Source organism: Polypterus senegalus, chromosome 3 (genome assembly GCF_016835505.1).
Source record: "Polypterus senegalus isolate Bchr_013 chromosome 3, ASM1683550v1, whole genome shotgun sequence".
In the NCBI taxonomy this organism is placed as follows: Eukaryota; Metazoa; Chordata; class Cladistia; order Polypteriformes; family Polypteridae; genus Polypterus; species Polypterus senegalus.
The window spans coordinates 87,617,408-87,643,847 of NC_053156.1; the positions used below are offsets into that span (position 1 = coordinate 87,617,408).

The following is a 26,440-nucleotide window of genomic DNA, read 5'->3' on the forward strand; positions in this document are numbered from 1 at the left end:
CACACAATCAGTGGGCACTTTATTGCAAGGGACCTCCTTTTGTTACCAGAACAGCCTGCTTTTCTGCACACAGCAATCTGGCCTTTCTGTTAGCTTTAATGAGTCTGGTGATGCTCCTCTGACCTGATTTGATAACAAGATGTTTTTGCACATGTATTTTCTGCTTGCTGGACAGTTTCTTGTTCATCACAACATTCTATGATACGATAACCATATCATAGTCCAAGTCACTTAGATTATGCATCCTATCCATTGTAATGCTTGACTCATTGACAGCTAAACATCTTGACCATGTCTGCAGAGTATATATCAGCCTCATGGATGGCTGTTTCAAGGAACAGCCTGCTTGTGTTTGCCAACAGATGTATAAAATAAATTAGTCAGAAATATATTCATACATCATACATAATTAAATTTGCAAAGGGGTGCATCGCCGTGTATCTGCAAAACAGAAAAATAGGTAATGGTATCTGTACACAGCTGATAAAGAAAGTACACCCGAAATGCTGTATCCTCAACTTTCTTTTCTTTTGAGCATTACAGTGTTCTAATACAGGTAATGCCCTTTGTCACTTTGATCATCCCCATTTTCTTTAAGCAGTTATTACATCTTTTATAATTACTCTTGCTGGTCTTTGTGTTTAACTTTGCTTTGAAGAATAAAGAGATACCTAATATTTATTAAAGAAAATGTCAGACTAACATTGAATCAGGTTGTAAATTACATTTAAATCATTATTGTTAAGCAATTATAAGATGCAATGCTTAATTATTTTAGATTGAAAAGCTAGATATTGCTCATCGAAGACAGAATCAAATTTCCAAGGTTCTCCAAACTGAAGTAATAAAGTGTTTTTTCTTCTTTGTCTTTCAGTATAGTAGGAGTATTTTGAAGTTGCTCAGGCTTAAAGTGTGCAAGATGTGCTTGTTAGCTGCTCCCGTAACTTCTGAATATTATCTCATTTTAGAAAATTCGTTTGGAAGCTCATATCAAATTTTCAGTACTCTGGCACCTTACAAGAGACCTAAATGTGAACAAGTCTTCCCCTTTCAACCGTACATTTGACAGGTGTGTATCAAATAACTGTTTTGCCATGTGTTGGTAAAAAGGTATTTAAAGAATTAAACTTTTATTTAACCTATGTCATATGTAAGTGAAAGTTTTACATGATATTGTATTGTTAATGGATTTTTTAAAACCATGAAAGTGTACTCAGGTAAGCATTATTTATTGTCCCATTGGTCTACCTGAAGGACACACAGGTCAGGTTATAAAATTATCATTCACTGGGATTTATTTATTTATTGGGGACTCTGCCTCTGTTTACTTGTTAATATTGTGGCTTTGGAGACTGACATACATTTAATATTTTAATGCAAAATAATTGAACGTAGTCCAAAAATGGTATAAAAAATTTAATACATGTTGTCAAAACAAACTGATGCAATCATTTTAAATAATGTTTTATTATAAATCTCTTTTAGTATTTGTTAGACATTCTGACTTTATGGTTTAGAATGGAGTGCCCTTATTCATAGAAATTTGTAAATAGAGTGTTTTAATTTTTTACTCTTCCGTCCATCAGTCTGTTTACTGGGGGGTTTTAATTCAGGGTCAAGGGTGGGCTCAAAGGCATACCTTCCTCTGCTGAGTTCAAACAATGAATTAACTGAAGATAGGGCCACTTGTGTCATGGATGCACACTTACTGTTACAAATTCATGCCATTTTACATCTCAGTTAACATAACACACAACACTAGTGGGAGGAAGCCCAGAGTACACAAAGAAAAGGCTTATACAAGAATGAGATGAATGCCTACAGTTTTCACAGACTGAAGAATTCAGCCTGTAAGTGAGTGCATTTTACTAGAGCTGTAAGACAGCAGTGCCAACTGCTTTGCCAGTGGTATTTTATTATGATTTATTTAGTATTGTGAATCATTTTGCATATTGTGCAAATTATATATAATACCACAATACTAATATTGCGTGTATTACCTGTACTGTTGTACTTCTTAATATCTAGCCCCGAGCCCCATGCTAAATCAAATTACTGACAGTTTGGAGATTTCATACTTTAACAGGTTAAATTGATGCCTAACAGGTTAAATTGATGCAGCACCCATGTTGTTTCGTTAACATATCATCCTGTAGTTTTCATCAGTAAGTGGATGTTGTGGAACGGGACCCGGACACAGACAGACGGACATTGTTCGTTCACCCAACACACGTTTATTATGACCACCACTATATACAATCTTTACAGTTTGTTAGTGCACGTCCCAGTGCCTCCAGCACCGATCCCCCAAAGTCCTGTTAGTGCACGTCCCAGTGCCTCCAGCACCGATCAACCAAAGTCCAGGCCTCACAGTCCTTTGTGCCTTTCTTCTGGCCGCCTCCAGTCCTCTCTCCAGCTCCGTACTCTTCCACCCGACTTCCGCTCTCGAATGCAGGGAGGCGGCCCCTTTTATTCCACCCCGGATGGGCTCCAGGTGTTTCCCGGCGCTCCTCCTTGGACACGCCCCTGTGTGGCGGAAGTGCCGGCTGCGCACCTGGAAGCCCTCCGGGTGTATCCTGTCTTCTTCCCCCCAGCACTTCCTGGTGTGGCGGAAGTGCTGGGCTCCAGGGTTCCTCAGGCACTGGGGCGCCGCCCGGCAGTGGCCACGGGCCCCTACAGGGTTGGGCTTCCAAGCCCCCTACCCGAGGCCACCAACAAAACCAGGGCGGTCACCCCCTCGTGGTCGGGAGGAGGCACCAGCCCTCCTCCGGTCCCCTTGGGCATCCCGGCTGGCCTCCACCCTCAGCCACATGCCACAGTGACTTTATATTTGTTACATCTGTTTAGACAGATTAATATGTTTATTTAATAAGTAATGCAAGTAGTATAATAAAATGAAAGGATCTTACTTTGATGTGTTTCATAGGTCTTTGTTCATCATGTTGGACAGTCTGAGTAGCTGTGATGGGTCCACTTGTTCCATAGGCCAAGCCTGGCTTCACCAGGTGCTGCAGAGACATGATATCGCTAGAGTTTTGGAGCCCCTACTGCTTTTGCTTCTACACCCAAAAACTCACAGAGTCTCTGTGCAACGGGTCCAGGCGGAACGACACTGGAGCAGAGCCAAGAGTGTGCAGGAAGAAGGTGGAGGACCGAACTTTATTGCAGAGATCAGCTATGATGAAAGTAAGTTTTTAACCAGATAGTTCACAATGAATGTACACAGGTGTGAATGGAGAAAATGTAGATAGAGAACTGATGGTTCCTCTGTGTCATTTGCATTTTATTGCTAAAAAAGAACAATCAAAAACAGTAAATGCAGCCATTTAAGGCTAAAATAAGCAATTAAGGGTGCAGCCACTGTGTCACTCCAGAAACAAGGTTGCTCACCCCTGGAATTTAGAAAGCTACGCGAAATTTTGGGTTCTTAGAATGGAAATTTTGGCTGTCAACAGTAATTAAGGATATTTTCATTTTAAGTGATTTTGGTACAAGTTGGCAGGTGATTAACATTTTTGGAGAACTTGGATGCTTAGAAACTATGGACTATTGCTTTTCCTTCCTAGGCTTTCTACTGTAGCAAATAGTCCATCAGTCCTTAAGATACTTATTTTTTAATTATCTAAATTTTTGTGTTGATCTAATCAACTATAACTTAGAGAGGGTACATCAGAGATAGTAGAATGGACAACAACAACATTCATTTATATAGCACATTTTCATACAAAAAGTAGCTCAAAGTGCTTTACATAACGAAGAATAGAAAAATAAAAGACACAGTAAGAAAATAAAATAAGTCAACATTAATTAACATAGAACAAGGGTAAGGTCCAATGGCCAGGGTGGACAGAAAAAACAAAATAAACTCCAGATGGCTGGAGAAAAAAAATAAAATCTGCAGGGATTCCAGACCATTAGACTGCCCAGTCCCCTCTGGGGACAGAGATTGATTTATACTGCAAACAAAACTCTTACTTACAAACCAGAAAAGAGTCTTTAATCCAAAGCCACCTAAGAGGAGCCACAATTAGCAACCACAGGGTAACAAACAGGGTAACACATGCCAACACATGCCAACACATGCACATACTGTATAACCATGATGTATATGTGTCTGACAGGTGACAGCACAACTCACAAATCAGCTGTCACAAGGCCATCACAACTGTTCCTAAGTTGTATTACATGAGAAGTGGCAGGATAATTCTTTTTTTTAAATAACTAAGTGAACTCGCTTTGCTCACCCACCCCAGGTTTGGTTTACTGGATATACTGTACAATTTAAAGAGAGTGTTAGTTTCATGGGAATTGTTACATATGCATTATTTGCACTTTTACTTTAAAAATTTTGTAAAAACAATACTTGTCCTTTATTTCCTGACCTGGGCGTGGTTACATCTCTTTTTTGCAGGACGTGTAATTCTGCTCGCATTGTGAAGGGGGTGCGGCTGAATGCACGTTAAGGAGAAGCGATCGGATCATCTGCTGGCTTTTTGCTGCTGGCGAGCTGCATGTTTTGTTTGTTGCTTGACGTTGTTTTAAGAGCTGGGAGCACATGAAGCGTGTCTGCCAACAGCAGCCCAGCAACTGCTAGATTAGATGTCCGTGGACTTGTTTTAAATGATGTCTCACGTGACGTTGTAAAAACAATACTCGTCCTTTATTTCCGGCCCCGGGTGTGATTAAATCTCTTTCTCGCAGGATGTATAACGCTGCTCACGTTGTCGGTTTGTGGCTGAACGTATGCTAAGGAGAAGCCGTCGGATCATCTGCTGTCTTTCTGCTGCTGTTGCACTGTGAATTTCCCCTTGGGATTAATAAAGTATCTATCTATCTATCTATCTATCTATCTATCTATCTATCTATCTATCTATCTATCACTGCCTGTATAGCAGCTGTCCTTTTGCCACTTCGCCTCTCTACCACTCGCATTGGGGGGTTGCGCTGGGGAGACTGAATGCACACAAGATGAGTGGTCGGATCATCCGCTGGGTTTCTGCTGCTGGCGCGCTGCATGTTTTGCTTGTCATTGTTTTAAGAGCTGGGAGCAAGTTAGCCATTATTTATTGCGCCAACATTTTTTGAGTCTTTCGAATTCCACTGCTTTCATAATCTCTAACCTGCTCTGCATGTGTATAGTGCCAACGTTTTTGAATGTCTTTATGAAGTTCTACTTTGTCTTTTAATTCTAAACCTGATTGGATGTGATTTTTTTTTTTTTCAGTTCCACTTGTTCCAAGCTAATTATTACTTTCCTTATTTTCTGAATTTGCACCTAGATTATTCTTTTTCTTTTTTGCATTTTTTTCTCTCCAACGCTTTTCGGTCTGTTTTCTCCACGCTGCTGTTTCTTTGCTTAGTTGTCGACGTTTCATCTACAACGTATTGTCCTTATACGCTTTATATGCGTTCAGAGCCCTGGATCTGTGTGAGCGCAAAGCCTTTACATCAGAGGTTCTCAAACTCGGTGGCTGCAGGTTTTTGTTCCAACCAGATTTCTAATCAGTGACAACACCTGATAGCACTGATCTCATTTAATTAGATGGTATTATTTATCTTTTATTCTACATTCAGAAAAGCACAGCAGCATGATTTTTTACATTTATAAGAAACTTTTTTTTTGCTGTGGATTTAAATGCTTAACTCTCTTTTTATTATATTTCGCCCTTTCTCTGTGCAGTTTGCTCCCTTCATTGAATCTTAATAATGACAATTAAAAACAAGCAGAGCAGAAACCCAAGCAAACAACACTCAATCGTGAAAGGCTGCAACTACTTAAGCGTCAGCCCCACAAAGTAGTAAATAACGGATTAATTAAACAATTAGAACACCTAGAAAAGTAGAATGATAATCGAGATGGCAATACTGTTAAAAAGAAAAAAAATACATATACTGTAACTGCTTAGTATATTTTAATACTTTTTTTTTTTTACCAAACTTAGTTTTCTAATTTGTGTATTGTTCCCAAAACATGGAATCTGGGAAACAACAGTTCACTTAATTAGCCCAGGAGTCCAGTTAAAAACAGAGGCTGGTTGGAACAAAAACCTACAGCCACAGGGGTCCCCCAGAACCGAGTTTGAGAACCCCTGCTTTACATGACTGAGTGTTTTGCTGCCCGTGGTCTTATTTGATATTTGGTTCTAAGCAGGGTGTGTCTTGCAAGAATCTCATGTTCTACATCCCCTCGAGCTGGTCCCGGGTCAATCGCTTGGCACAAAGTCTCATGTTTAAGGTCCTCGTGAGACGCTTTGTGGCCAATCTCTTTCGTCTCGCAGGTCTTTTAAGTGTCTTCTGTGATCTTCATGTGAAGATCACGTCTCATCCACTAGTCTTTCCCTCTCAGGATTTTTTTTTATAACAGAGAGACATCTGAATATATCTCCAGAAGTTCATAAATTACAGCTAGACATTCATTTCAGAGTGCATATACTGGTGGTTCATTTCCCTGTGTTAACCACTGCCTTACTTTTGTAAGCACTGAGCCTTCCTTCTGGCATTGCAGTAGGTCCATGGGCAATGTGTGGGCTAACTTCAAAAACAGTATATAGTTTATCAACAGTTTGATTCTGGTAGATTTTCAGAAAAAGCTCTACTGTTTCCATTTAAGATGAAAAGAGTTTAGTTAATTTTAGTAGAGATTTACTAGAAATGTAACCAGGCCCTGTCTGATAAAGGACACACGCACAAACAGACGCTTGTCCTTTTGTTAAGGTGGATATTTTGTGTTTTGTTTAGCTTTTGCATTTTGCTTGTGGCATGTTGATGAAGTGCACCAAATACTTTTTATATATGTATGTAACATTTTGTACATACATTTAAAGTTTTACCATTTTTGTTTTAGAATTATGGTAGGCTGCATTGCCTGCTGTCTTCTTTAATGAAGCATTTCTCCCAGAAGAGTATTCTTGTTTATATTTAGGATTGCAGAATATAATGTCAGCCCAATTTGTGGTTCCATGCTAAGAAGTAAATAATGCTTTAATAAAATGCAGTACAGGAAATTATATTAACAATGTTTTTTTTTTTTTTTTACATAAGAAATTAGTATTTGAATCCAAGTAGTAGTAGTTAGGAGATTATTGGAAAAAGCTATCAAATATATGGAAATCTTGAAATCACAAAAATGCTTGTCTTTTTTTTCTTTTGAAGATTTCAGCAAAGTTTCTGTTGGTGACAGAAAAGAAACATCTGCTCAAGAGGCTAATGGGAAAGGGCATAATCTGGAAGAGGTGGAACACTTCAGTCTAACAGTCAATCCACTTAGTGACAACTTATCCTTGCTTAGTACCAGCAGTGAAAACCTTCAGCTGGCCTCTGCAGATTTTGATTTGCCTGACCAACAAGCAGAAATTCTGCAGAGCTTTGATTCTGGAGGTTCACAGTCTTCCACAGCAGACAACACCAGCTTTGAAGAACATGATAGTACTGGCACTCCAGAAACTCCAGAAAGCAACATGGACACTATCTCTCATGTTTGTCTGAAGGAAGACATTTTAGAAGATGTTGTACAACAGGTGTTGTCTGACATTGTAGATCAAGTGGAGAAAACAGTGGAGGAAGGTTTAGCATTGACAGAAGAGTGGCAACAGGTAGACTCCGACTCTTCTAAGTCAGAATGCAGTTTGTTTGAACCCTCCAAAAATGGCTGTTCAGATCTGAATAAAGATGTAAATGTGACTATTAAAGAGCCCAGCACAGAGTCTGAGCTTAATGGCATGCATGAGTTCTTTACAAGTTCTTCAGAGTCAAATGAAAAAGTAGAAGAAGGTATTACCAGACATAGCTCTTCCCCTTCCATTGTTATGGGTTCAAAGCCTGTTCCAGAACTGGGTCTTCATGCAGATGAACATGAGTCTCGCAAGAGAAGCCACAGCAGCCTACAATTAAGCCTGAAAGGAAAAATTATGGAGAAGCTATCTGATAAATCACCTGGAGCCAAGCCTAAGTTGAAAACACATAAGAAGAAGGATGAAGACAAGAAAAAGTTACAGTCTGAGAAAGCTAAACAGCCTAGCATTTTCTTTGGGGACAGCCTGGATTTAGAAAATTGGTATAGCTGTGGAGAGGGTGAAGTTTCTGAAATTGAAAGTGATATTGGTTCTCCGGGAGTAATTAGGACAGCTTCACCCATTCGTTTCAATATTCACCCTCTGTATCAGCATGTGTTATTATATTTACAATTGTATGATTCTTCACGCACGCTTCATTCACTTTCAGCTCTTGCTGCAATGCTGAAAGCAAACCCATCTGGGTTTGTCAACACCATTGCCACTACCAGCATCAATAACACTTACACTCCACAACTTTCACTGCTACAAAATTTACTGGCTCGCCACCGGATATCAGTGATGGGAAAAGACTTTTATAGTCACATTCCAGTTGATTCTCACAATCATGCTTTCCGCAGCTCAATGTTCATTGAGATTATCATTTCTCTCTGCCTCTACTTTTTGCGCAGCTATTATCCTACTCATGTGCCATGTTCCCAACAGGACCTTTCAGGGAATCGCAATATGCAGATCATGAGCATTGAGGTTCTGACTCTGCTTTTTACTGAGCTTACTAAGGTTACTGAGAGCTCAGCCAAGGGATTTGCAAGCTTTATATCAGATGTTCTGTCAAAGTGTAAAGTGCAAAAAGTAGTGCTTCACTGCATACTGTCAACTATCTTCAGTGCTCAAAAGTGGCATGGTGAGAGAGCAATTAACAAGAACATTGCCACAATGGAAGAAGGTCTCTCTGAGGACAGTATAATTAATTTCTCAGAGGATGAAATAGATAATTGCAGCACACTTCAGTCACAGCTTTTACGTCTGCTCCAGAGTCTCATCATCTTAGAGCACAGAGTCATAGTTCTTCCAGAGGAAATCGACAGTGGCTATGAGTTTGTTGCCGCAGATGCAGAGCACATTAACCCACAGCAACCCATGACGTCTCTGCAGTATTTGCACTCTCAACCAATTACTTCACAAGGCATGTTCCTCTGTGCTGTAATAAGGGCCTTGCACCAGCATTATACTTGCAAGATGCACCCTCAGTGGATTAATCTGATCACAGCAACACTGCCCTACATGAGGAAAGTTCTTAAAAGAATTGTGACCTCTGTTACACTGCAGTTGTGCCGCAACTTAGAAAATTTAATTCAGCATTACAGATATGAAATGGGTTTGGCAGACAACAGGTGAGTTCAATTTTCTTTTTGATCAACTGGTTTAAGTTTATTGAGGTAGCATTTTAAACTACAAAGGAGTTGAATCAGTTATTATTTTAAATTGTAATTTCACCGTCTTAAGACCTTAGCACATCAGAATGCAGTTAAAGTGAGTGACTGGGAAGTATTTGGGGAAAAAATTTGTCAGATGTTCTGTGGTTGTGGGATTTCTGGTTTTCTAGGTTAGTAGTAGAGCACTGATGATGACTTGATATTGGACAAAATGCCGTTATGATTAGCCCAATTGAGGAATGACAGTATGGCCTTTATTATTGAAGTAACTTTTATTAATGTAGAGTCTCTAAAATATTTGAAATTGAGAGTTTTAATACTATATTTAGTAACACTTTAATAGTTATAGCCTTATATTCAGTGCTGTGGACAACACCTAAACTTTTAATATCACATTGCACAAATCAAGCTATATATAGAGCAGTGGACATTGCATAGTGTGGTGTCTTGTGGGTCATAGTCTAAGACACAGCTCTATTAAGTTTGTTCGTCATTCTAGTCACATTAGAAGTCTTTTTGTTCTCCTTCAAATAGCAGACTCTCCTTCATTCAAAGTAGTGTGGACTGTTACAGTCCTAATACCAGCTGGCAGAGATGGGTATCAGGCAGCTTATAAGAAAAAGATGTTTCGTGGTTTGGTTTGGTTGCTTTTTCTAAAAGAACTGCTTCTGGATGCCATTTTGTGTACTCTACAGTACCCTAAGTGCTTTCTCGAAATGCCGCACAATACTCATGGCAACCATTTCAAACTAAATATTGATTAATAATAATAATAATAATAATACATTTTATTTACATAGTGCCTTTCCCATGTTCAAGGCATTTCAAAGAGTTTAAGAAAGAACGTAAGGGTATACAGTATATAGCATTGTACTAAACCAGATAAATAAAGAAGAGTAGGATAGTAAATTCAGAGAACAGCCTAACAGACAACATAATTGATGATCTAGCAGACACACACACAGGTTACATGAGCATCCTAACATACAGTAGAGGTAAACTGAAAGCCTCCCTGAACAGATGAGTTTTGAGTTGTTTTTTAAAAGAATTCATGGAGTCAGCTGATCTAATTCATTTCGGTAGGTCATTCCAGAGTCTAGGCGCTATACAGCTGAAGGCCATTCAACCATGGAGTGTAGATTAGTGTGGGGCACAACAAGATTGCCAGAATCAGAGGACCTTAGTGGGCGGACAGGCACATAGTGATGGAGAAGGTCACTGATGCAGTTTGGCAAAAGGTCATTTAAGGCTTTGTAGGTTATTAGTAGAATTTTATATTCGATTCTGTAAGACACAGGAAGCCAGTGAAGACGGAGCAGGATGGGTGTTATGTGCTCACTGCTGCTGGTTTGAGTAAGGACTCTTGCAGCCGAGTTTTGAATAAGCTGGAGCTGTGATATAAGATTAAAAGGGGCACCTGCCAGTAGGGAATTACAATAATTGATGCGGGATGTGATAAAAGCATGGACAAGTTTCTCAGCCTTAGAAAAGGAGAGAAAGGAGCGAACACAGGATATGTTATGGAGGTGAAAGTAAGAAATTGTCCTAATGCGATTTATGTGGATGGAATAAGAAAGGGAGGAATCAAAAAGGACACCAAGATTCTTTGCAGTAGAGGCAGGTCTGATGAGATCACTGCCAAGATTGACTGGGAAGGAGCTCATTTTATTAAGTTGCACTTTAGTCCCAATTTGCAGGAGTTCAGTTTTGTTGCAATTTAATTTTAAAGAGTTCTGCTTCATCCAGGTTTTAATTTCACTGAGGCAAGTTGTGAGCTGAGAATCCTCTGATGAAGTGGTTAAGGTGATTAGTGGAACTCTTCATGCTTCACATGAACTGACTCTCAAGACATGAGCAACAATACTGCTACACTTCAAGTTTTACTCTAGACCAGGGGAGGCAAAAACAGATCTTGGAGAGTCACAATGTGGATAATGAAACACACTTTTTACCTTAATTTTAAATGACTTGCTTTTTAAGAGATCGTTAACAACAACAACAACATTTATTTATATAGCTCATTTTCATACAAAAAAAATGTAGCTCAAAGTGCTTTATAAAATGGAGAATAGAAAAATAGAAGACACAGTAAAAAATAAAAATAAGTCAACATTAATTAACATAGAATAAGTAAGGTCCAATGGCTAGGGTGGACAAAAAAGAAAAAAAAATAAAATCTGATGCCAATTCTGAGATTCACTTTTGCCGTTGCTCTCCAGTTTGTATTTCTAGGCAGCTGTAACTGTGCAGCAGTCACATGATGAAGGAGCAGAGAAATTTTAAAGTAGACACATCTCCAAAGCTCATCTTTCAGTCACCATATCACACTGTAGCTACAATAAAAAACATTTGTATCACTGTGGCCCTCAAAAGAATACATTCAATTAAAATGCATAGATTCCTTAAATGATTAAAAAATAGCTCTTACAATTTGAAAATGTCTCCAGTTGTAGCCATTACCCTACATACTTTTTCTTACATGATGTGTCTTTTTTTCCCATAGTTAAGCTGGTTATAAATATTACTTTAACAAATGTGTGCATTTTAATTTAATTAAATTAATACTTTTATGGGCACCCACGATTTCATTTTTAGTTACATACGACCAACAAAATCTTTTTAATTAATATTTTTAGTGCATTTTTGAATAAAATCATGTTGCCTAAAAATAATTTTTGTATTTATTTTTCAGCCAACCTAATGCCACACAGTCCTCAGCACTTTACAAAATCCATGACTTTGACTTTTATTTCATTGAAAACAGTATGAAAGATATTTCATATTTTGTCTGGTCAACTTCATTTCATTCGTTAATATACATCCATTCCTGCATTTCAGGCCTGCAATACATTCCAAAAATAGTTGGGATGGGGAAAAATTAGGGCTAGTATTCGGGTAAAAAAAATTAAATAACGATATAGTTTCAAACAGGTGATGTCATCAGGTGATTGTAATCATGATTTGGTACTTATTTAACACACACCTAACAGTACAACCTAGGCACATCATCAGTGATGTAACCTGGAATCATTGGGTGTTTGTTTCAACATCATACACCCTCACCCAGGCAACCCAGCCAGGGGTGATTAGCCCCCGACTTGTGTCTAGGTAGCTTACATGGTCCACGGATCACTCCTTTTGATATACAGCCATCTTGATGATTTCTCAGCAGCATCAGTGATGTTCCTGATGGCTCATTTATTGTACAGTCCCATGATCCTCAGCTCCTTGAGGGCCCTGCAGAGCGACTAGCCAGCGAATCCTCAGTAGCCAACCTAAAAGTGTTAGCAATGGGATTTTCATCTCCTGCTTCAGCATTCGCCTATGAGCTCCTCGTACTTAGCTCTCTTCCTCTCGCATGCCTTTCCCATCCGGTCTTCCTAGGGCACAATCAATTCCAGCAGGACCATCTGCCTTGATACTTCACACAAGAACCATGTCAGGCCTGAGCGTGGTTATAGAGATGGTTTTTGGAAATTTCAGCTGTCTCCTCATTTCAGCCTTCAGCTGCCAGTCCCGGGCTGTTGCCAGAAGCTCCACTGTTGGGTACGTGTTCTGTTGAGGCTTCTCTCCGGGCTTAACAAAAGCAATAGCGTGCTTTACTGGTTGTTGGTGCCTACTAAGAGAGATCAATCAGCACCTGGTCATGGTGCCACATATAACGTCCCTTTCCCAGGGCTATTGGGCAATTTAAAATATATATATGTATGTATCTTTCCTGGCACAGTGGACATACATGGGAGAAGAGATTAGTTGGGCTGAGGAGGACATTGTAGACTGACTGGGTAAGGAATTTAATCTGATGTTCCTCAGCTTTCCACAACTCTGACCACTAGATCTTCTAGTCCATTACCTGCTCCCAACGAGTCCATGCCCATTGCTGTTCCATCCCAACCCTCCTACAGGTGTGGGTTTCCTTCAACCCTGTACGGATTTCTTCCTCGACCAGCTGGCGTCTTTCCTTCCCCTGAGCCTTGTCATACCAAGGTCTTGAGATGCTACTAAGTCCTACCTGTCCTAATGTAGCTGCCCCCACCAACACACGCAACAGTGCTTCAGCCTTGTCACCTGCCGATTTAGCCCTCCACTTCCTTCCCATGTTCACCTTTATGTCAGCCAAGGAAACTAGGTCTCACTAGATTCTCTGTATATCAGCACCTCTCTTGCCTGGGTAACCATAAATTCTTCTGATAGGCTACTAAAGAGGAGTCATAGCTTGTCCTTACTCCCGTATAAGTCAATGCTGTTTAAACCATGAGGAAGTCCCAACCTCTTATGCAAGAAGTGGCTAATCTTCCTCTCAAAGCCCTCAGTGATGGTCAGTGGGACATCATAAACCAGCAGCGGCCAAAGGAGTCACGGCAGGATGCCATGCTGGTAAATCCAGGCTTTGAACTTTCCTGGTAGCCCTTACTTGTCCACCGCTACAAGCCAGGTTCCCAACTCTCTGTTGGATTCTTGGAGTGTGACTGATCCTCAATGTGCTGTTACAGATCTTTCTTAGGATTTCAACTGGCTTCTCAGTGATTGATCAGATTTGGACCCCTCCTAGGGAGAAATAGAACTTGTCTGTTACCTTCCCTTTCCTCACGGCTAGGGATTGGCACTCGGTTCACTTAAAGTCCATTTGGGCCCAATTGATGAAGCATTCAAGGCCTTGGATGATCCAACTGCAGCCTGGTACTGATGTTGTGGTCACTATCAGATCGTCCATGAATGTTCTGATAGGGTGTTGCCGCATACCTGACCAGGTGAGTGGACCGATACACTCCACCTCTGCTAACTTAATGAGCATATTCAGATGATCTTTCAAAGTCCCTGCAGGAGTCTGGGGCAACTCTTAAAGACAACATAGGGTACTCCACTTAGACCTGGTGCTGAGCTGGTCCTAGCTGCTTTGACAATCTCAACTTCACTCAGGGTTGGCTTATTTCGATTGAATGCCACAGTGGGTTCTGGCGGAGTTATCAAAGTGCTGCATGGTCCAAGCTGCAGTTTGGGAAGCTAAACCTTCTTGCCCTGGCTTCTGTCTCTCCAGTTGTCCGTTATCTCTCCAGCTGTTACCTCTCTCTTCATGGGAGTATCCATGAAAGGCTGAGTCTTTGAGGACAAAGGTGGGCAGAGGCTCTCCAGTTTGTCAACAAATGCGTGAGAAAGTTATTGAGATATTTAAAAACTAATGTTCCTCAAAGAAGGATTGGAATGGATTTGCATATTTCTCCTTCTACAGGACATACAGTGATATCATTAAACAATTCAAGGAGTTTGGAGGAATTTCAGTGCGTAAGGGGCAATGCACAAGCCTAAGCCGAACACCCGTGATCTCTAATCTCTCATATGGCACTGCATTAAGAGCTTTCACTCATCAATAGCTGATATAACCACCGGGGCAAAGGATTACTTTGGCAAACCTTTGACAAGCACTACAGTACAGAGTTACATTCACAAATTCCACTTAAAACTTTACTGTGCTAAAAAGAAAGCTTATGTTAACCATATCCAGAAGCAACATCTACTTGTCTGGGCTCGGAGGCATCTGGGATGGACCATCACACAGTTTAAACATTTACTGTGGTCAGTATTCCAGATGTGTTTTGGAAGAAATGGATGCCTTGTGCTCTGAACCAAAGATGAAAATAACAATCCAGACTGTTATCAGCAACAAGCCCAAAAGCCAGGGTCTGTTATGGTATGGAGTTGTGTCAATGGCCTACTTCTGTTATGGCAGCATTAACGCAGAAAAGTATACTGAAATTTTAGAGCAACATATACTACCTTCAAGAAAACATCTTTTCTAGGGACGCCGATACATTTTCAAAAAGACAATACAAAAGCACATCCTGCACACATTACAAAAGCAAGGCTGTGGAAGAATAGGGTATGGATACTGAACTGGCCTGCATGTAGTCTTGCCCTATCCTTAGTAGGGACAATGACCCTGTACTGTTACACACCTTAAGATGTGTTTGCAGGAAGAATGGGAAAAAATAACACTTCAAGTGCTTCATCGCTTGGTATCCTTAGTGCCAAAATGTCTTTTAAATGTTGTGAGAAGGAATAGAGACATGAAAAAGTGGTAAATGCTTTACCGTCCCAACTTTTTTTTGAAAAGTGTGTAGGCCTGAAATGCAGGAATGGATGTATATTAACAAATAAAATTAAATTGACCAGACAAAACATGAATTATCTTGGGTTCATACTGTCTGCAATGAAATAAAAGTCAAAATAAATCTAAGAATCACTTCATTTTTTTATCTTTTTTTGCATTTTCCATACTGTCCATACTGTACTTTTTCTGACTTGGGGTAGTATTATAAATGTGAATTAACAGGTGATATCCATAAATCATAATCCATATCACCTCGTCCTTATGTTTATATTTTTACATTTCTAATTTAGACCTGTCTGGATGGCATCAAGTGTTCCTCCAGATATGATTCTTACTGTTTTGGAGGGTATTACAACTATAATTCATTACTGCCTTTTAGACCCATCTACTCAGTACCACCAGGTAAGTTTTTTTAAATTTAAATAAAAAATATTTTACTGTTTTTTTAGAAGAGCTTAAGCCATTATGTTTTTAACTACTAAAAATGGGCATTCCCAATTATTTACCTCAGGTATTAATACCTGAGAGCTTGCACAAAGTGTAAACCATAGTTTGATGGAATCCTGCAATAGCAAGCATGTTTTTATTATATATTATCATGTAGATATCAATAATCAATAAGAGTTTTATTATTTTCATTACATACAGTATGTACCTTAGCTCTGCTTGGAGTGTCTTCATCTCCTTGAAATTCCATTTATGAATAAGTGCTTTGGAATATAAATGAATTAAGTTCATCCAAGTACAATTTATAAAATGCTTGAAGTTTTGAATCCATACAAAAACTTGTGGAATCTTTTTATCATTGTTTCTCACTGAGTCAATAGCCAAATATTAACAGACCTGTATGGTAGTTGGGTATAGGATTTAACTTTAATTTTCAACAAAAAAAAAATCAGGAAATCACAAATTCAGTCAATAATAAATAATGTATATGTTACCGGCAATGCATGAAATACAGACATTGTATAGAATGCCTAGGCAATACATAAAATGCTGAAAATTGGATGTCAAAGTATGAAACGATTAACATTTCACACATTTCCTAGGCATTGTATGCAATGCCAAAAGACAAAATGGCAAAGTATAAAATACTCCCATTGATGACATTTCTAATGTCATGTGACTTTCGATGTTCACCTCAGATGGAGAATTCCCCATTTGCATTTCAGTGCAATTTAAAATAATTTTTTTTCCTTCCTTGTTGTATAACAAATAGGTTCATATTTTATTTTCTCGTTTTCCTCAATAAGAAAGTCCTATACTTTATTTTGTATTTCTTTTTTTTTCATATACGTCTTTTCAATAAAAGCCTTTTCATGACTCTCTTTTAACACTTTGCCTAAACAGCATTTGTAATTGTATATAATGCCTAGGTATTACATACAAGTATGTATAATATTAAAATAATTTGGATATTTCATACTTTGCCCCAAAAACGCCAGACATTCTACTGTATATATTGCCAAACATTCTATACAATGCCTGCTTTTCATACATTGCCAGTAACATATATACAAAAATAGCTTGCAGAAATACAAACAACTCAGTCAAAAGAAGAGCTTCAACAAGCTAATTTCTTTTAATGCAAAAATGAAACAACTAATTCTGTTTTCACTAATTTAATAACATTTGTTATTGTATAAGAAAGAAAAAAGACCAAAATAGATGTATTAAAACAGTTTTGCTTGTATGGGTTTTATTATATTTTTTTACTTGTTAAAAATTTAGTTAATATATGCCGTAAAGGTTAAAGTGAAATGTATTATACAATGTAACAGGAGCAAATTGCTTTATGCAGCTCTTGAATAGACATCCTTTTTGTTATCTTCCATGTGCTTAGTCAGAAATTCTTACATCCACTTATACCTTTTAACTTTTTTGTTTATTTTTAGCAGTTGCTAGTTAATGTTGACCAGAAGCACTTGGCTGAAGCTCGCAGTGGTATTCTTTCAATTCTTCATACCATCATATCCTCTGTCACACTCTTATGGAGTGTGTTGTATTTGGCTGACACTTCAGAACGTCCTGCTTCTGCCTCTGCCATTTTACCTTCTATCATCAACTTGGGATCCACAAAGGTACTATATGGGCATTTAGGTACAAAAGCACACAATTAACAAAGCATTTAACTACTCTGCAAGCTATAGTATCTTTAATTGTTGATAAATTGTTCAGGTAAATGATTATTTATGCTGTTATATATTAGCACCTTGATAATCGGTGTTTCCTCTCTGGCAGAATCTTAGGCAACAGATTCTAGAGCTTCTTGGGCCAATTTCCATGAATCATGGTGTACACTTCATGGCTGCCATTGCGTATGTGTGGAATGAAAGAAAGCATGGAAAAAACTCATCCCGCAACAAGGTAGGAAAGAGTACAAATGGAAGTGTGCCATTTTGCATTTTTATTTAAGATAGTCAAAATTTGATTATCATAAAAAATATACTAAAATGGCATATTTTTTTCAGTATCCCCAAACATAATTATGTCTTAAACTGATATTTTCCTCAGTTGAATAACACGTATGGTATTAAGGTGTGAGCCAGCCATTAATCAATCAAATGAATCATAAATAATTCATGCCATTTTTTTTCATATTAAACAATAAACACCCTGTTCCTCAGTTGCCAGACTGGATTTACGCGTTCACCCCTCCATTTTCTGCACCTGCATTTTCATTTCAGGTTGTCAAGTAACTGGAATGCTATGATGGCATTAGTGTAGTTTATTTTTTTGTCTCAGATTTCCCTTTGATACAAACACAAAATAATTTGCACTAAATCACAAACCACCATAAGTTACTCACCTCTTCCACAAGTACTATCAAAGTGTTCTCCCTTCTGTTTTCCTCTTTCTTGTTTACCCTCAGGATGTTTCTTCATACATGTGAACATTTGCTCCAGACTCTCTCCTTGATCTTTAAATTAAAACTACATCTTTTAACAAATTTCACAGACAGTCAGTGAACATATTGGTAGTTATTCACCACCTTCATTTTATTTTTGGATAGCACTGGTTCAACAAAGAAAACCTGAGGCACTTATTTTCAGGTTTATCTTATATGTACAATAAAGTGAGTGCTGTCTTTTCAATAGTGCATTGATTGTTAATTAATAACTTAATATTTTGTGTTATGTTTCTACATTGATTTTTTTTTTCTTTCTTTTTCATATTATACAGAATTCTGACTTATATGATTATGTGGTGGAGTACTATATCTGTAATTATGGCAAAATTATGGCAAAAATGCTAAAGACACTAAGTTTTTTTACTGCAAATAATGCTTGTGGGAGACCTGGGGGTACTGACAGAATGTTAGATTAAAGTTTAGTGATTGCGTCAGCATTTTTGGTGTCCAGCATTGCTTTTGGTTGAGGGTGTGCTTAAAAAGTAAAGTGGGTGAGGGCTCCTTCTAAAAGGTGGTTCCATTACAGTACTATATTGGTGCAATTGATATTCATTTTCACAGACGGTCATAATCAAAAAAAAAACTTTCAAAGAAGAATTTCTTTAGCTAGCTACTACTTGCATAATAGCTGTTGAATATTTGTTCTTTGTCCTAATTTTGCTTTTGGGACTAAGCCTGTAGGAATTTGTTGTTGATATTTAATGAAATGATTCAGAGTTAAAGGATTTTCTCTGTGAAAGAATATATTAAACATGACAAGCCTGCAATAACTATCACACAATTATATACAAAAATAGAACACTGTAAGTCCCTTGCACAGAACACCACAAAGCAAGTGCAGCTCAAGATGGACACGTCAAAGGCAGCCTGTGCACTGAGGCTTGGACTGAGGACTCCATCCAGAGATGGAGAGGGAACAGGAACTGAATGAACATGGAGCCATGAGCAGAAAGAAAATGACACATATACTTGTAAACTCATACAGATATAAAACACACTAGAATAAATGCAGTTGTTTATGTCATTTCCTTATAAGATATAAAACAAAACTAATAAATGTAATGTGTACAAAAATGTATTTTTTTTTTTATTAATAGATTAGTATATTTGGCTTAATACCAAAACTACCTGTTCTAACTGCGCAGTCACAGCAAGAAACTAATCTAACTGAAGTTGTATAAATATATCTAAAAGAAGGAGATAAAACAAAGTAAGAAAGAACTGTAAAATTAATTTTTTAAAGTAATACTGTTTACATCGAGTGAAGAGCCCTCTGTCATTGTCTTTTAAATGCACATAACATTTGTTGTAATACCGTAGTATAGGTAGAACATCAGCTTTAATATTGGCAAATTAACATACATATAAGAGTAGAATGATTTGCAATTTGGACGCTTTACACTGGCATGCGGCCCTGTTCTTTCCTTTCGGCTATAGTACCATAAACTATTCATATAACAAATAAAGGAAGGTGGTGTGTGTCTATTAGCAGAGATAAGTAACCTTTGAGATTTTACTGAAGCTGATATGGTTTTATCAGCAAGGAATTTATAAAAATGTCAAAACTGCCAAGAGACTTTGGTTTTATTAAATAGCAGTGTGTGTTCATTATAACCAGGTTTCAAAGTTTCAGTGTGATAAATGTATATAACATAATGGCAAGATAAAACTTATCCAATTAACTCTTTATTTTCCTATCACATAATTATACAAAACAGTGATAAAAAGCATTGCAGGAGCAGTGAATCTGGATCCCACACTATCAGCAGTAAGCATATGTCCTGCGCCAGATCAGGAATACTCTTGTTTGAAATTAGGCCGCAATCAACACCATGTTTTTGGTCTATGGGAGGAAATTAGGCATCACTGGAAAGCTGTGAAAAAGTGGGGAGAATAAGCCTGACACCGTTAGCACCTTAGTCCAGTACCAAACCTGCAAATGGAAGCAAGGGTGTTAACCTCTGTATCCCTTATATTTCATGACAAACACATACAGGTATGTCCTGAAAAACACCAGTTTTCCTGTGTAAAAATAGGTAACTGGAATGTCAGTTCAAGTCCTTATTGCAATAGGTAAGAGTTATAATATCCAGATACAACAAAAAGAAATGACCATATCACTACAGCCGCACTTTAGTAAAGAGCATTAAGTTGATGAAGCCTGAAATATTTGAGTCCATAACAACACTTAGTTAATTTTGTAAATGCATATATTCTTATTAATATTTTTTACAATCAAATATATTTACATTAAATGTTTAATTCGTTGTGTAAATAAAATGTCATGGTATAATGCTTTTTAATGCATTGTACTACTTTATGTCATATCAGATTAATAAAGTAATTTCTTAAACTATATTTTTAAAGAGCAAACCATACCAGCAAATCAGTAAGATAAGCACTAACCTCTTTACTTTAGTGACATTGCATTACAAGCCATTGTAAGGTTTGAAAGCATGGATACAGCGGCCTACAAATAGGTATAGTAAAGCAGATATTTACCAAAAAGTAATGTTTCTGTTCCATAACATGGTAAGGTGTGTGCACCAGTCCAGGTGCTCAGGAGCTGGCAGCAGACAGACAGACAACCAGCCTGACGGCACACACATAGAAGCACAGTGTTGTAGCTTATGAGCTGTCGTATTCACAGGGCAGGGAGATGAGACAGCCAATTTGTAATCCGAAGGCCTGGGTTTGCAGCAATTAACGGTGAGACTACAGAGTAACTGGTCAGATAATAATTTTTTTTTCCCCAGCAAACTCGAGAGTCTTCATTCCCTTTATCTGTTTATAGAGTTGGTAAAAGTGGTCTTCCAATTTCTAAAAACAACTAATATTTTTTTTTAGATGAGAGCCAACCATTGAGTTAAATAAGTATGATTGGTTACTTAATAGTTGCATTTTTAAAATAATTTCATGTATCCCATTTTGCGAAGAAATGCTTTCAGATTTCTATCTTTATTTCACTTTCCTTTTTTTTAGACTATTGTCTTTGGATATGTGATTCACATTTTAACAGCATGAATTCCGGTGAATCAGTTTTGAAGACCTGAATTAATTAATAGTCATAAGTAGGTTTCTTTTTTCAAAGCAAAATAGATTAATCTTTCTTAGACCTTCATAGTAGGATATGTCCTTTTGTTCAAGGATTGACTGTGTTGATGTTCTTTGTAAATGCAGATGTTTTCTTTGTTTTGTTTAAAAAAGACTTAACAGTAGTTAATGGTTTGTGCCTTCTAGGTTATTCCTACAGCGAGTGAGGAGCAGTTGCTTTTAGTAGAGCTGGTACGTTCTATCAGTGCTATGAGGACAGAGACGGTAATACAGACTGTAAAAGAAGTTTTAAAACAGCCCCCAGCAATAGCTAAGGAAAAGGTATGAATAATTGTTATGTAACCTTTTAGGGGTAAAGCAAAACACAAAAAAACTGGAAATTATGTGTCCATGTGTCCTCATTTGTAAATTGCATGCATAATGGAATAAACACTTTTATGGCCTAAAAAGGAAAGCCTTTTCAGTTAATACTTCCAGTGGAGTTCAAAGAAAGATAGGGCTGGGAGTGATGGCCATGGGGTGAGCAGCTCTTAGGTCTGAAAATGAAGGTTTAGTGAACATGATAATTGCCCAACTGCTTGGTAGCCAGTTTGAGAATGTTTTTGCTAAATGAATGTTATCAGTTACATAATAAATGTCTGGTTGTATTTCTGAGCATTGCTTTATATTTATTTTCTTTTTTTTAATCTACATACTTCTTTCATGCAACAGAAATGGTTCATTTAATTTTGGATACATGTGCTTTTAATTTGTGGATACTAAACTAATTTGAAATAATAGTAATAATTAAATATTGCTGTTTAACCTGGCAGTAGACAATCATCACAAAAGTAGTAGGCAGCCTTTTCAATAACTCAGCTTTAAGCTCATTTAATCGGTTTTGAAGTTGGTTATAAGCTGTATTACTAAAACGAACATGAATGATTTTACTGTTCTTATATAGAACGTCTGGTATAAAGTCTGGTATAAAGTTTACTAATTGCTTAATTTGAATATGAACCATTTCAAACAAATAAATATTTCACTAAATACCATGTTAAAGGAATACTCCTCAAAAAAATATTTGAATAATACTGTACTTGAAGACAGGACTCTTGACCAGTAAATGATGAGGAGAGGCAGATCTTCAATTAAAAAGCAGAGTATTTTGAAAATGCCTTTTGTGCACCGATTTTTCTAGAAGTAAAAATTAATGATATTTTACCAGAAAATGTATTAGTTCTTCACATGTTGAGCTTACTAACAGACATGTGGATTATCTGACACTAGTAACACTAGAATTGTTTTCTTTTTTCCTTGGACATTTTTCATATCATATGGCATTGTGCAGCACTAGTCATTATTGGATTCTCTATATCTTTTCTGCATGAGAACATGAGATATTTTTTTTCTTTTCCATCATTACATGGGCCAAATAACATATACAGTTTTTTTTGGGTGGAGTATTCCTTTAAATATAATATTACTGAAAATGCATGCACAAAAACTATCCTTTGTTTCTTTTTTTAACAGAAGCATCTGTCATTGGAAGTTTGTATGCTACAGTTTTTTTACGCATATGTACAAAGGTAAAATAAGGTTTTACATTTTTATACCTAGAATTTGCAATCTTCTGCTTAAAATCGCCATACAAGATAAAATGTATTAATGGAATAAGGTTTGAGTAGATTCCTTGATTTAAAATGTACTTTTTGTAATTTGTAATATTGTTTTATGCAACTTGATGGTCCTAGTAGTATAGAAAACAATTGCAATTAGAATACAAAATAAAGTTTATTGTCATTTACAAAAAAGGAAATGTGAGTAAGGATAGCTTGGTGATGATGCTGGATTGGCAACGTCATTCAGGTCAGGTTTGGTTATGACTGTAGCCTGACTGACCTGATTCTGCCTTAAATGTTTATTTAATATACTGTAGGTAAAAGTGTGTGGATATACATTAACCTCCTTAGTGTTAGTCCCGAGCATCACTCCGGCAACTGTATGGATGCGTCTCATGTAAACGTTAGATCCGAGGATTACGCGAGTTGTAAAAGAGCCAACAGTGTTAATGGCGAGCGTTGCTTGGGAAACGATATAGGCGTGTCTTGCGTAAGCGACAGGCCCTAGTGTTACCTCTGCTACGGTGCAGACACGTCTTCTCCTAGTCTCATAATGGCGTCTCGTAAGAAACGTTTTTTTTAGCAGCTAAGGTGTTGCATGCTTTGACAGTGATATGAGCAGTGATGACGAAGTGAATCTGTTTTCATGTAGTGAAATTGAAATGGACAGCGAAATTTTAAATGATTCTGATAAATGTGAAAGTGACGCTCATGTCAATAGCACATGTGCGGTGTGCAGTTCAAAATTGTCACGCTGGATTGTGTATTTCACTGTGCTTCAAGATATAAAACACAAATGACACATGTTGATAGTACACACGGTATTAGCATTATTTTTATTATGATTTGTTATTATCATTATTATACTTACTACATTTCTGACTTTGTACTATTAGTGTTTTGCACATTTTACAGTAGAAAGATCAGATTTAACAAATATGTAATTTTTTAAGCCAAAGAATGCAACGCTTTTACTAGAAAAAATGTAACACTAAGGAGGTTAAAGGTTTGAGTATAAAATTAATACCATTTTTCTTAATCTCATTATATGCATCTAAATAAAAAACTTGTTAACATTGTTACTTCTGAAAATTTAACTGGATGCTGATTTTTTGCCGTTGCCAGTAAATCCTTAATGGTGGGAAGTAGTTATGAGAATGATCTAGTTATTAAACTGTTCTTTCCCTCAGCATTACTTTTGCTTATGTTTATTATGTTGGAATTTTTTTTTTAAATGTCTCACAAAATGTATTACAGTATGTCCTTTTTTTTGAAAAACATATTTTTCATGGAAATAATCTTGGTAAGCTGAATCGTTACACTTGTTACATTGTCTCTGCCTTGACAATGCATTTAATATTTTAATGTAATTAATATTCTCTTGCATGTGACATGAAATTCATTTAATGTCTGTTTTTTTCTTTTTTGTTTAAGAATTCCTGTCTCTACATTGGTGGATAGCTGGCCTTCACTTTTTACTTTACTTAAGGATTCTGTTCAGCTTGGCCTTCCAGCACCAGGCCAGTTCATTATTCTTGGGTAATTTTTACATTTTACTTCATATACTTATGTAAAGTGTTTGTGCATATATATTTTTTGTCTGAGTTTTTAAAAATTCTGTCAACCTTAATACATTCCAAATTATTTTTGAAAGATGATTACACAGAAAAACCTTTAACCATTTTACCTCTTTTTTAATTTGAAAGTAAATGGGCTAATGTATTTGTGTGAGGTAAAATTAATTTTCAGCAGTCAACATGGTTTTTCCAACTAAACTTACAAATTGATGTTTGAATTTATTCTCAGTTGTGGAACAATACATTTTTCTTGATTCCATGTGTGTCCCTTTAGTGTAGATTAACAGCTTTGCTTGTTTGCGCAAATACCGCACAATAAAAGGCAATAAACAGGGAAAATAGACAGTGCCTTGAAAAAAATATTGACCCCCAAGATTTTGCTTAGGGTCCTAAGCACCAAAATGCTACAGTAGATCTGGTTCTGTCAATTTTAATGTTTTTTTTCTGTTTTATTTTATTTTAAATGTTCATTATGTGCAGGTGATCCATCACATTTTTTATTAAATAAGGAGAGCCATTTTATTGGAAATTTATTAGAATGGAATTTACTTATACTTTATAGTGCCATTCAGTTCCTGTGCATTATCTGTTATAATAAATGAGAATGTCCAGAAGAAGGTGATGTTGATAGATTGATAGTCAGACAGATAGACAGGATCTTATTTGTACCAAGAAGAAATTTAGCTTTTGCTGAAGCTCAAGAAACAAGCAACAACACCACCCTCTAAATGCAAAAAAGGAGAAAAAACATCTGACTTGGAAATTGATAAGAGAAGAGTCCCAGTGAGTCATTATGCAGAATTATTGATGTTGGTATAAAAGACCCCAGTAGTGTTTCTTGACACACTTCTGCTAAGTGATTTGTTGGCTGAAAATACTCCGGGCAAGTGTGTGCAGCTTTGTTTATGATGGCACTCAGTTTTCTTTTAATTCTGCCCTTCACTACTACATTCAGATTATGTCCCTTAACTGAGCGTTTGCCCTTTTAAATAGCTTGGGTGGGCATCTCTTAAAGTGATGTTACCAGTCCAACACACCATAGAGTAGAAAATTGCACTGGCCATCAGAGTTGTAGAAGACATGAAGGATGTCACTACCCATGTTAAAGGAACGCAGTAGCCATCCTATTTCTTCCTGTCCCTTAAATGCTTCATTATATTTGATTCCATTTCATTCATTTCAAGACTTTATTTTGATTTTGATACATTTTTGTGGTTTCTTATGGCAGTTTCTAAAAGGATGATTGAAAAAGAATAAAAACACAGCTTCACTGATCAATATGTTTGTTTCCTTTCAGTTTAAAAACACAAGTACTCATAAAATGCAGGAACACTATGAAAATAAATTAATTTTAATTTCAAATAAGCAAAGTAATCTGACATTAAATATAATTTTGATATATTTGAAGTTAATTGTTCTTTGTAGTTGTAAGTTGTTATTTTTTTATGTGTTTAAGATTGCTACAGACATAATTAAGCAGGTATTTTTGGAAATGACAACACACTTTTAAGATGCTTTTCTGCAAATTTAAAACTAGAACTGGAGCTTCATTACTTTTGGGCATTGTAAGTGGAAAAGGTGGAGACATTTGCTCCAAGTATAAAAAAGTGATGTAAATAAGATCAGAAATAATGACTATTGACACTGATTATTGTAATTGAAGTATAAGTTGATTATCATGTGTATACTGAAATCAAACAGTTACCTTTTTGTCTGAAAACATGCAATATGTCTGCTGCACACATTTAGCAAGTAAAGTGGCTGTTTTTTCTTGTGCCAGTCCTCCTTAGTTATTCTCTTTGTCATTTGCCCAAGAAGTTACTTTCTGTTATCCTGGCTCCATAATCCGGAGCAACCAAATGGAAAACTAAAACAGTACAATACAGGATGTTGCTTTGCATTTTTGCCATACTGATGTTTCATTTATTTTTTCTTAGCTTCTTTATTGGTTTCATCAAATTG

General features: G+C 36.9%; 1 protein-coding gene across 6 annotated transcripts in view; it reads left to right on the forward strand.

Annotated features, from left to right (window-relative positions):
- The window catches only part of dop1a (DOP1 leucine zipper like protein A), a 117,913-nt gene that overhangs the window by 61,548 nt on the left and 29,925 nt on the right, over positions 1 to 26,440 (forward strand). For 3 of the 6 annotated variants that reach the window (XM_039747569.1, XM_039747571.1, XM_039747572.1), the window contains 9 exons: positions 969 to 1,069; positions 2,927 to 3,186; positions 7,153 to 9,184; positions 15,626 to 15,737; positions 17,231 to 17,416; positions 17,577 to 17,702; positions 21,487 to 21,621; positions 22,813 to 22,868; positions 24,336 to 24,440. In XM_039747569.1, coding sequence (XP_039603503.1) covers positions 969 to 1,069; positions 2,927 to 3,186; positions 7,153 to 9,184; positions 15,626 to 15,737; positions 17,231 to 17,416; positions 17,577 to 17,702; positions 21,487 to 21,621; positions 22,813 to 22,868; positions 24,336 to 24,440 — 3,113 coding nt within the window. The remainder of the gene's footprint in view (positions 1 to 968; positions 1,070 to 2,926; positions 3,187 to 7,152; positions 9,185 to 15,625; positions 15,738 to 17,230; positions 17,417 to 17,576; positions 17,703 to 21,486; positions 21,622 to 22,812; positions 22,869 to 24,335; positions 24,441 to 26,440) is intronic. The other 3 variants (XM_039747570.1, XM_039747574.1, XM_039747573.1) reach the window with 1 other exon arrangement.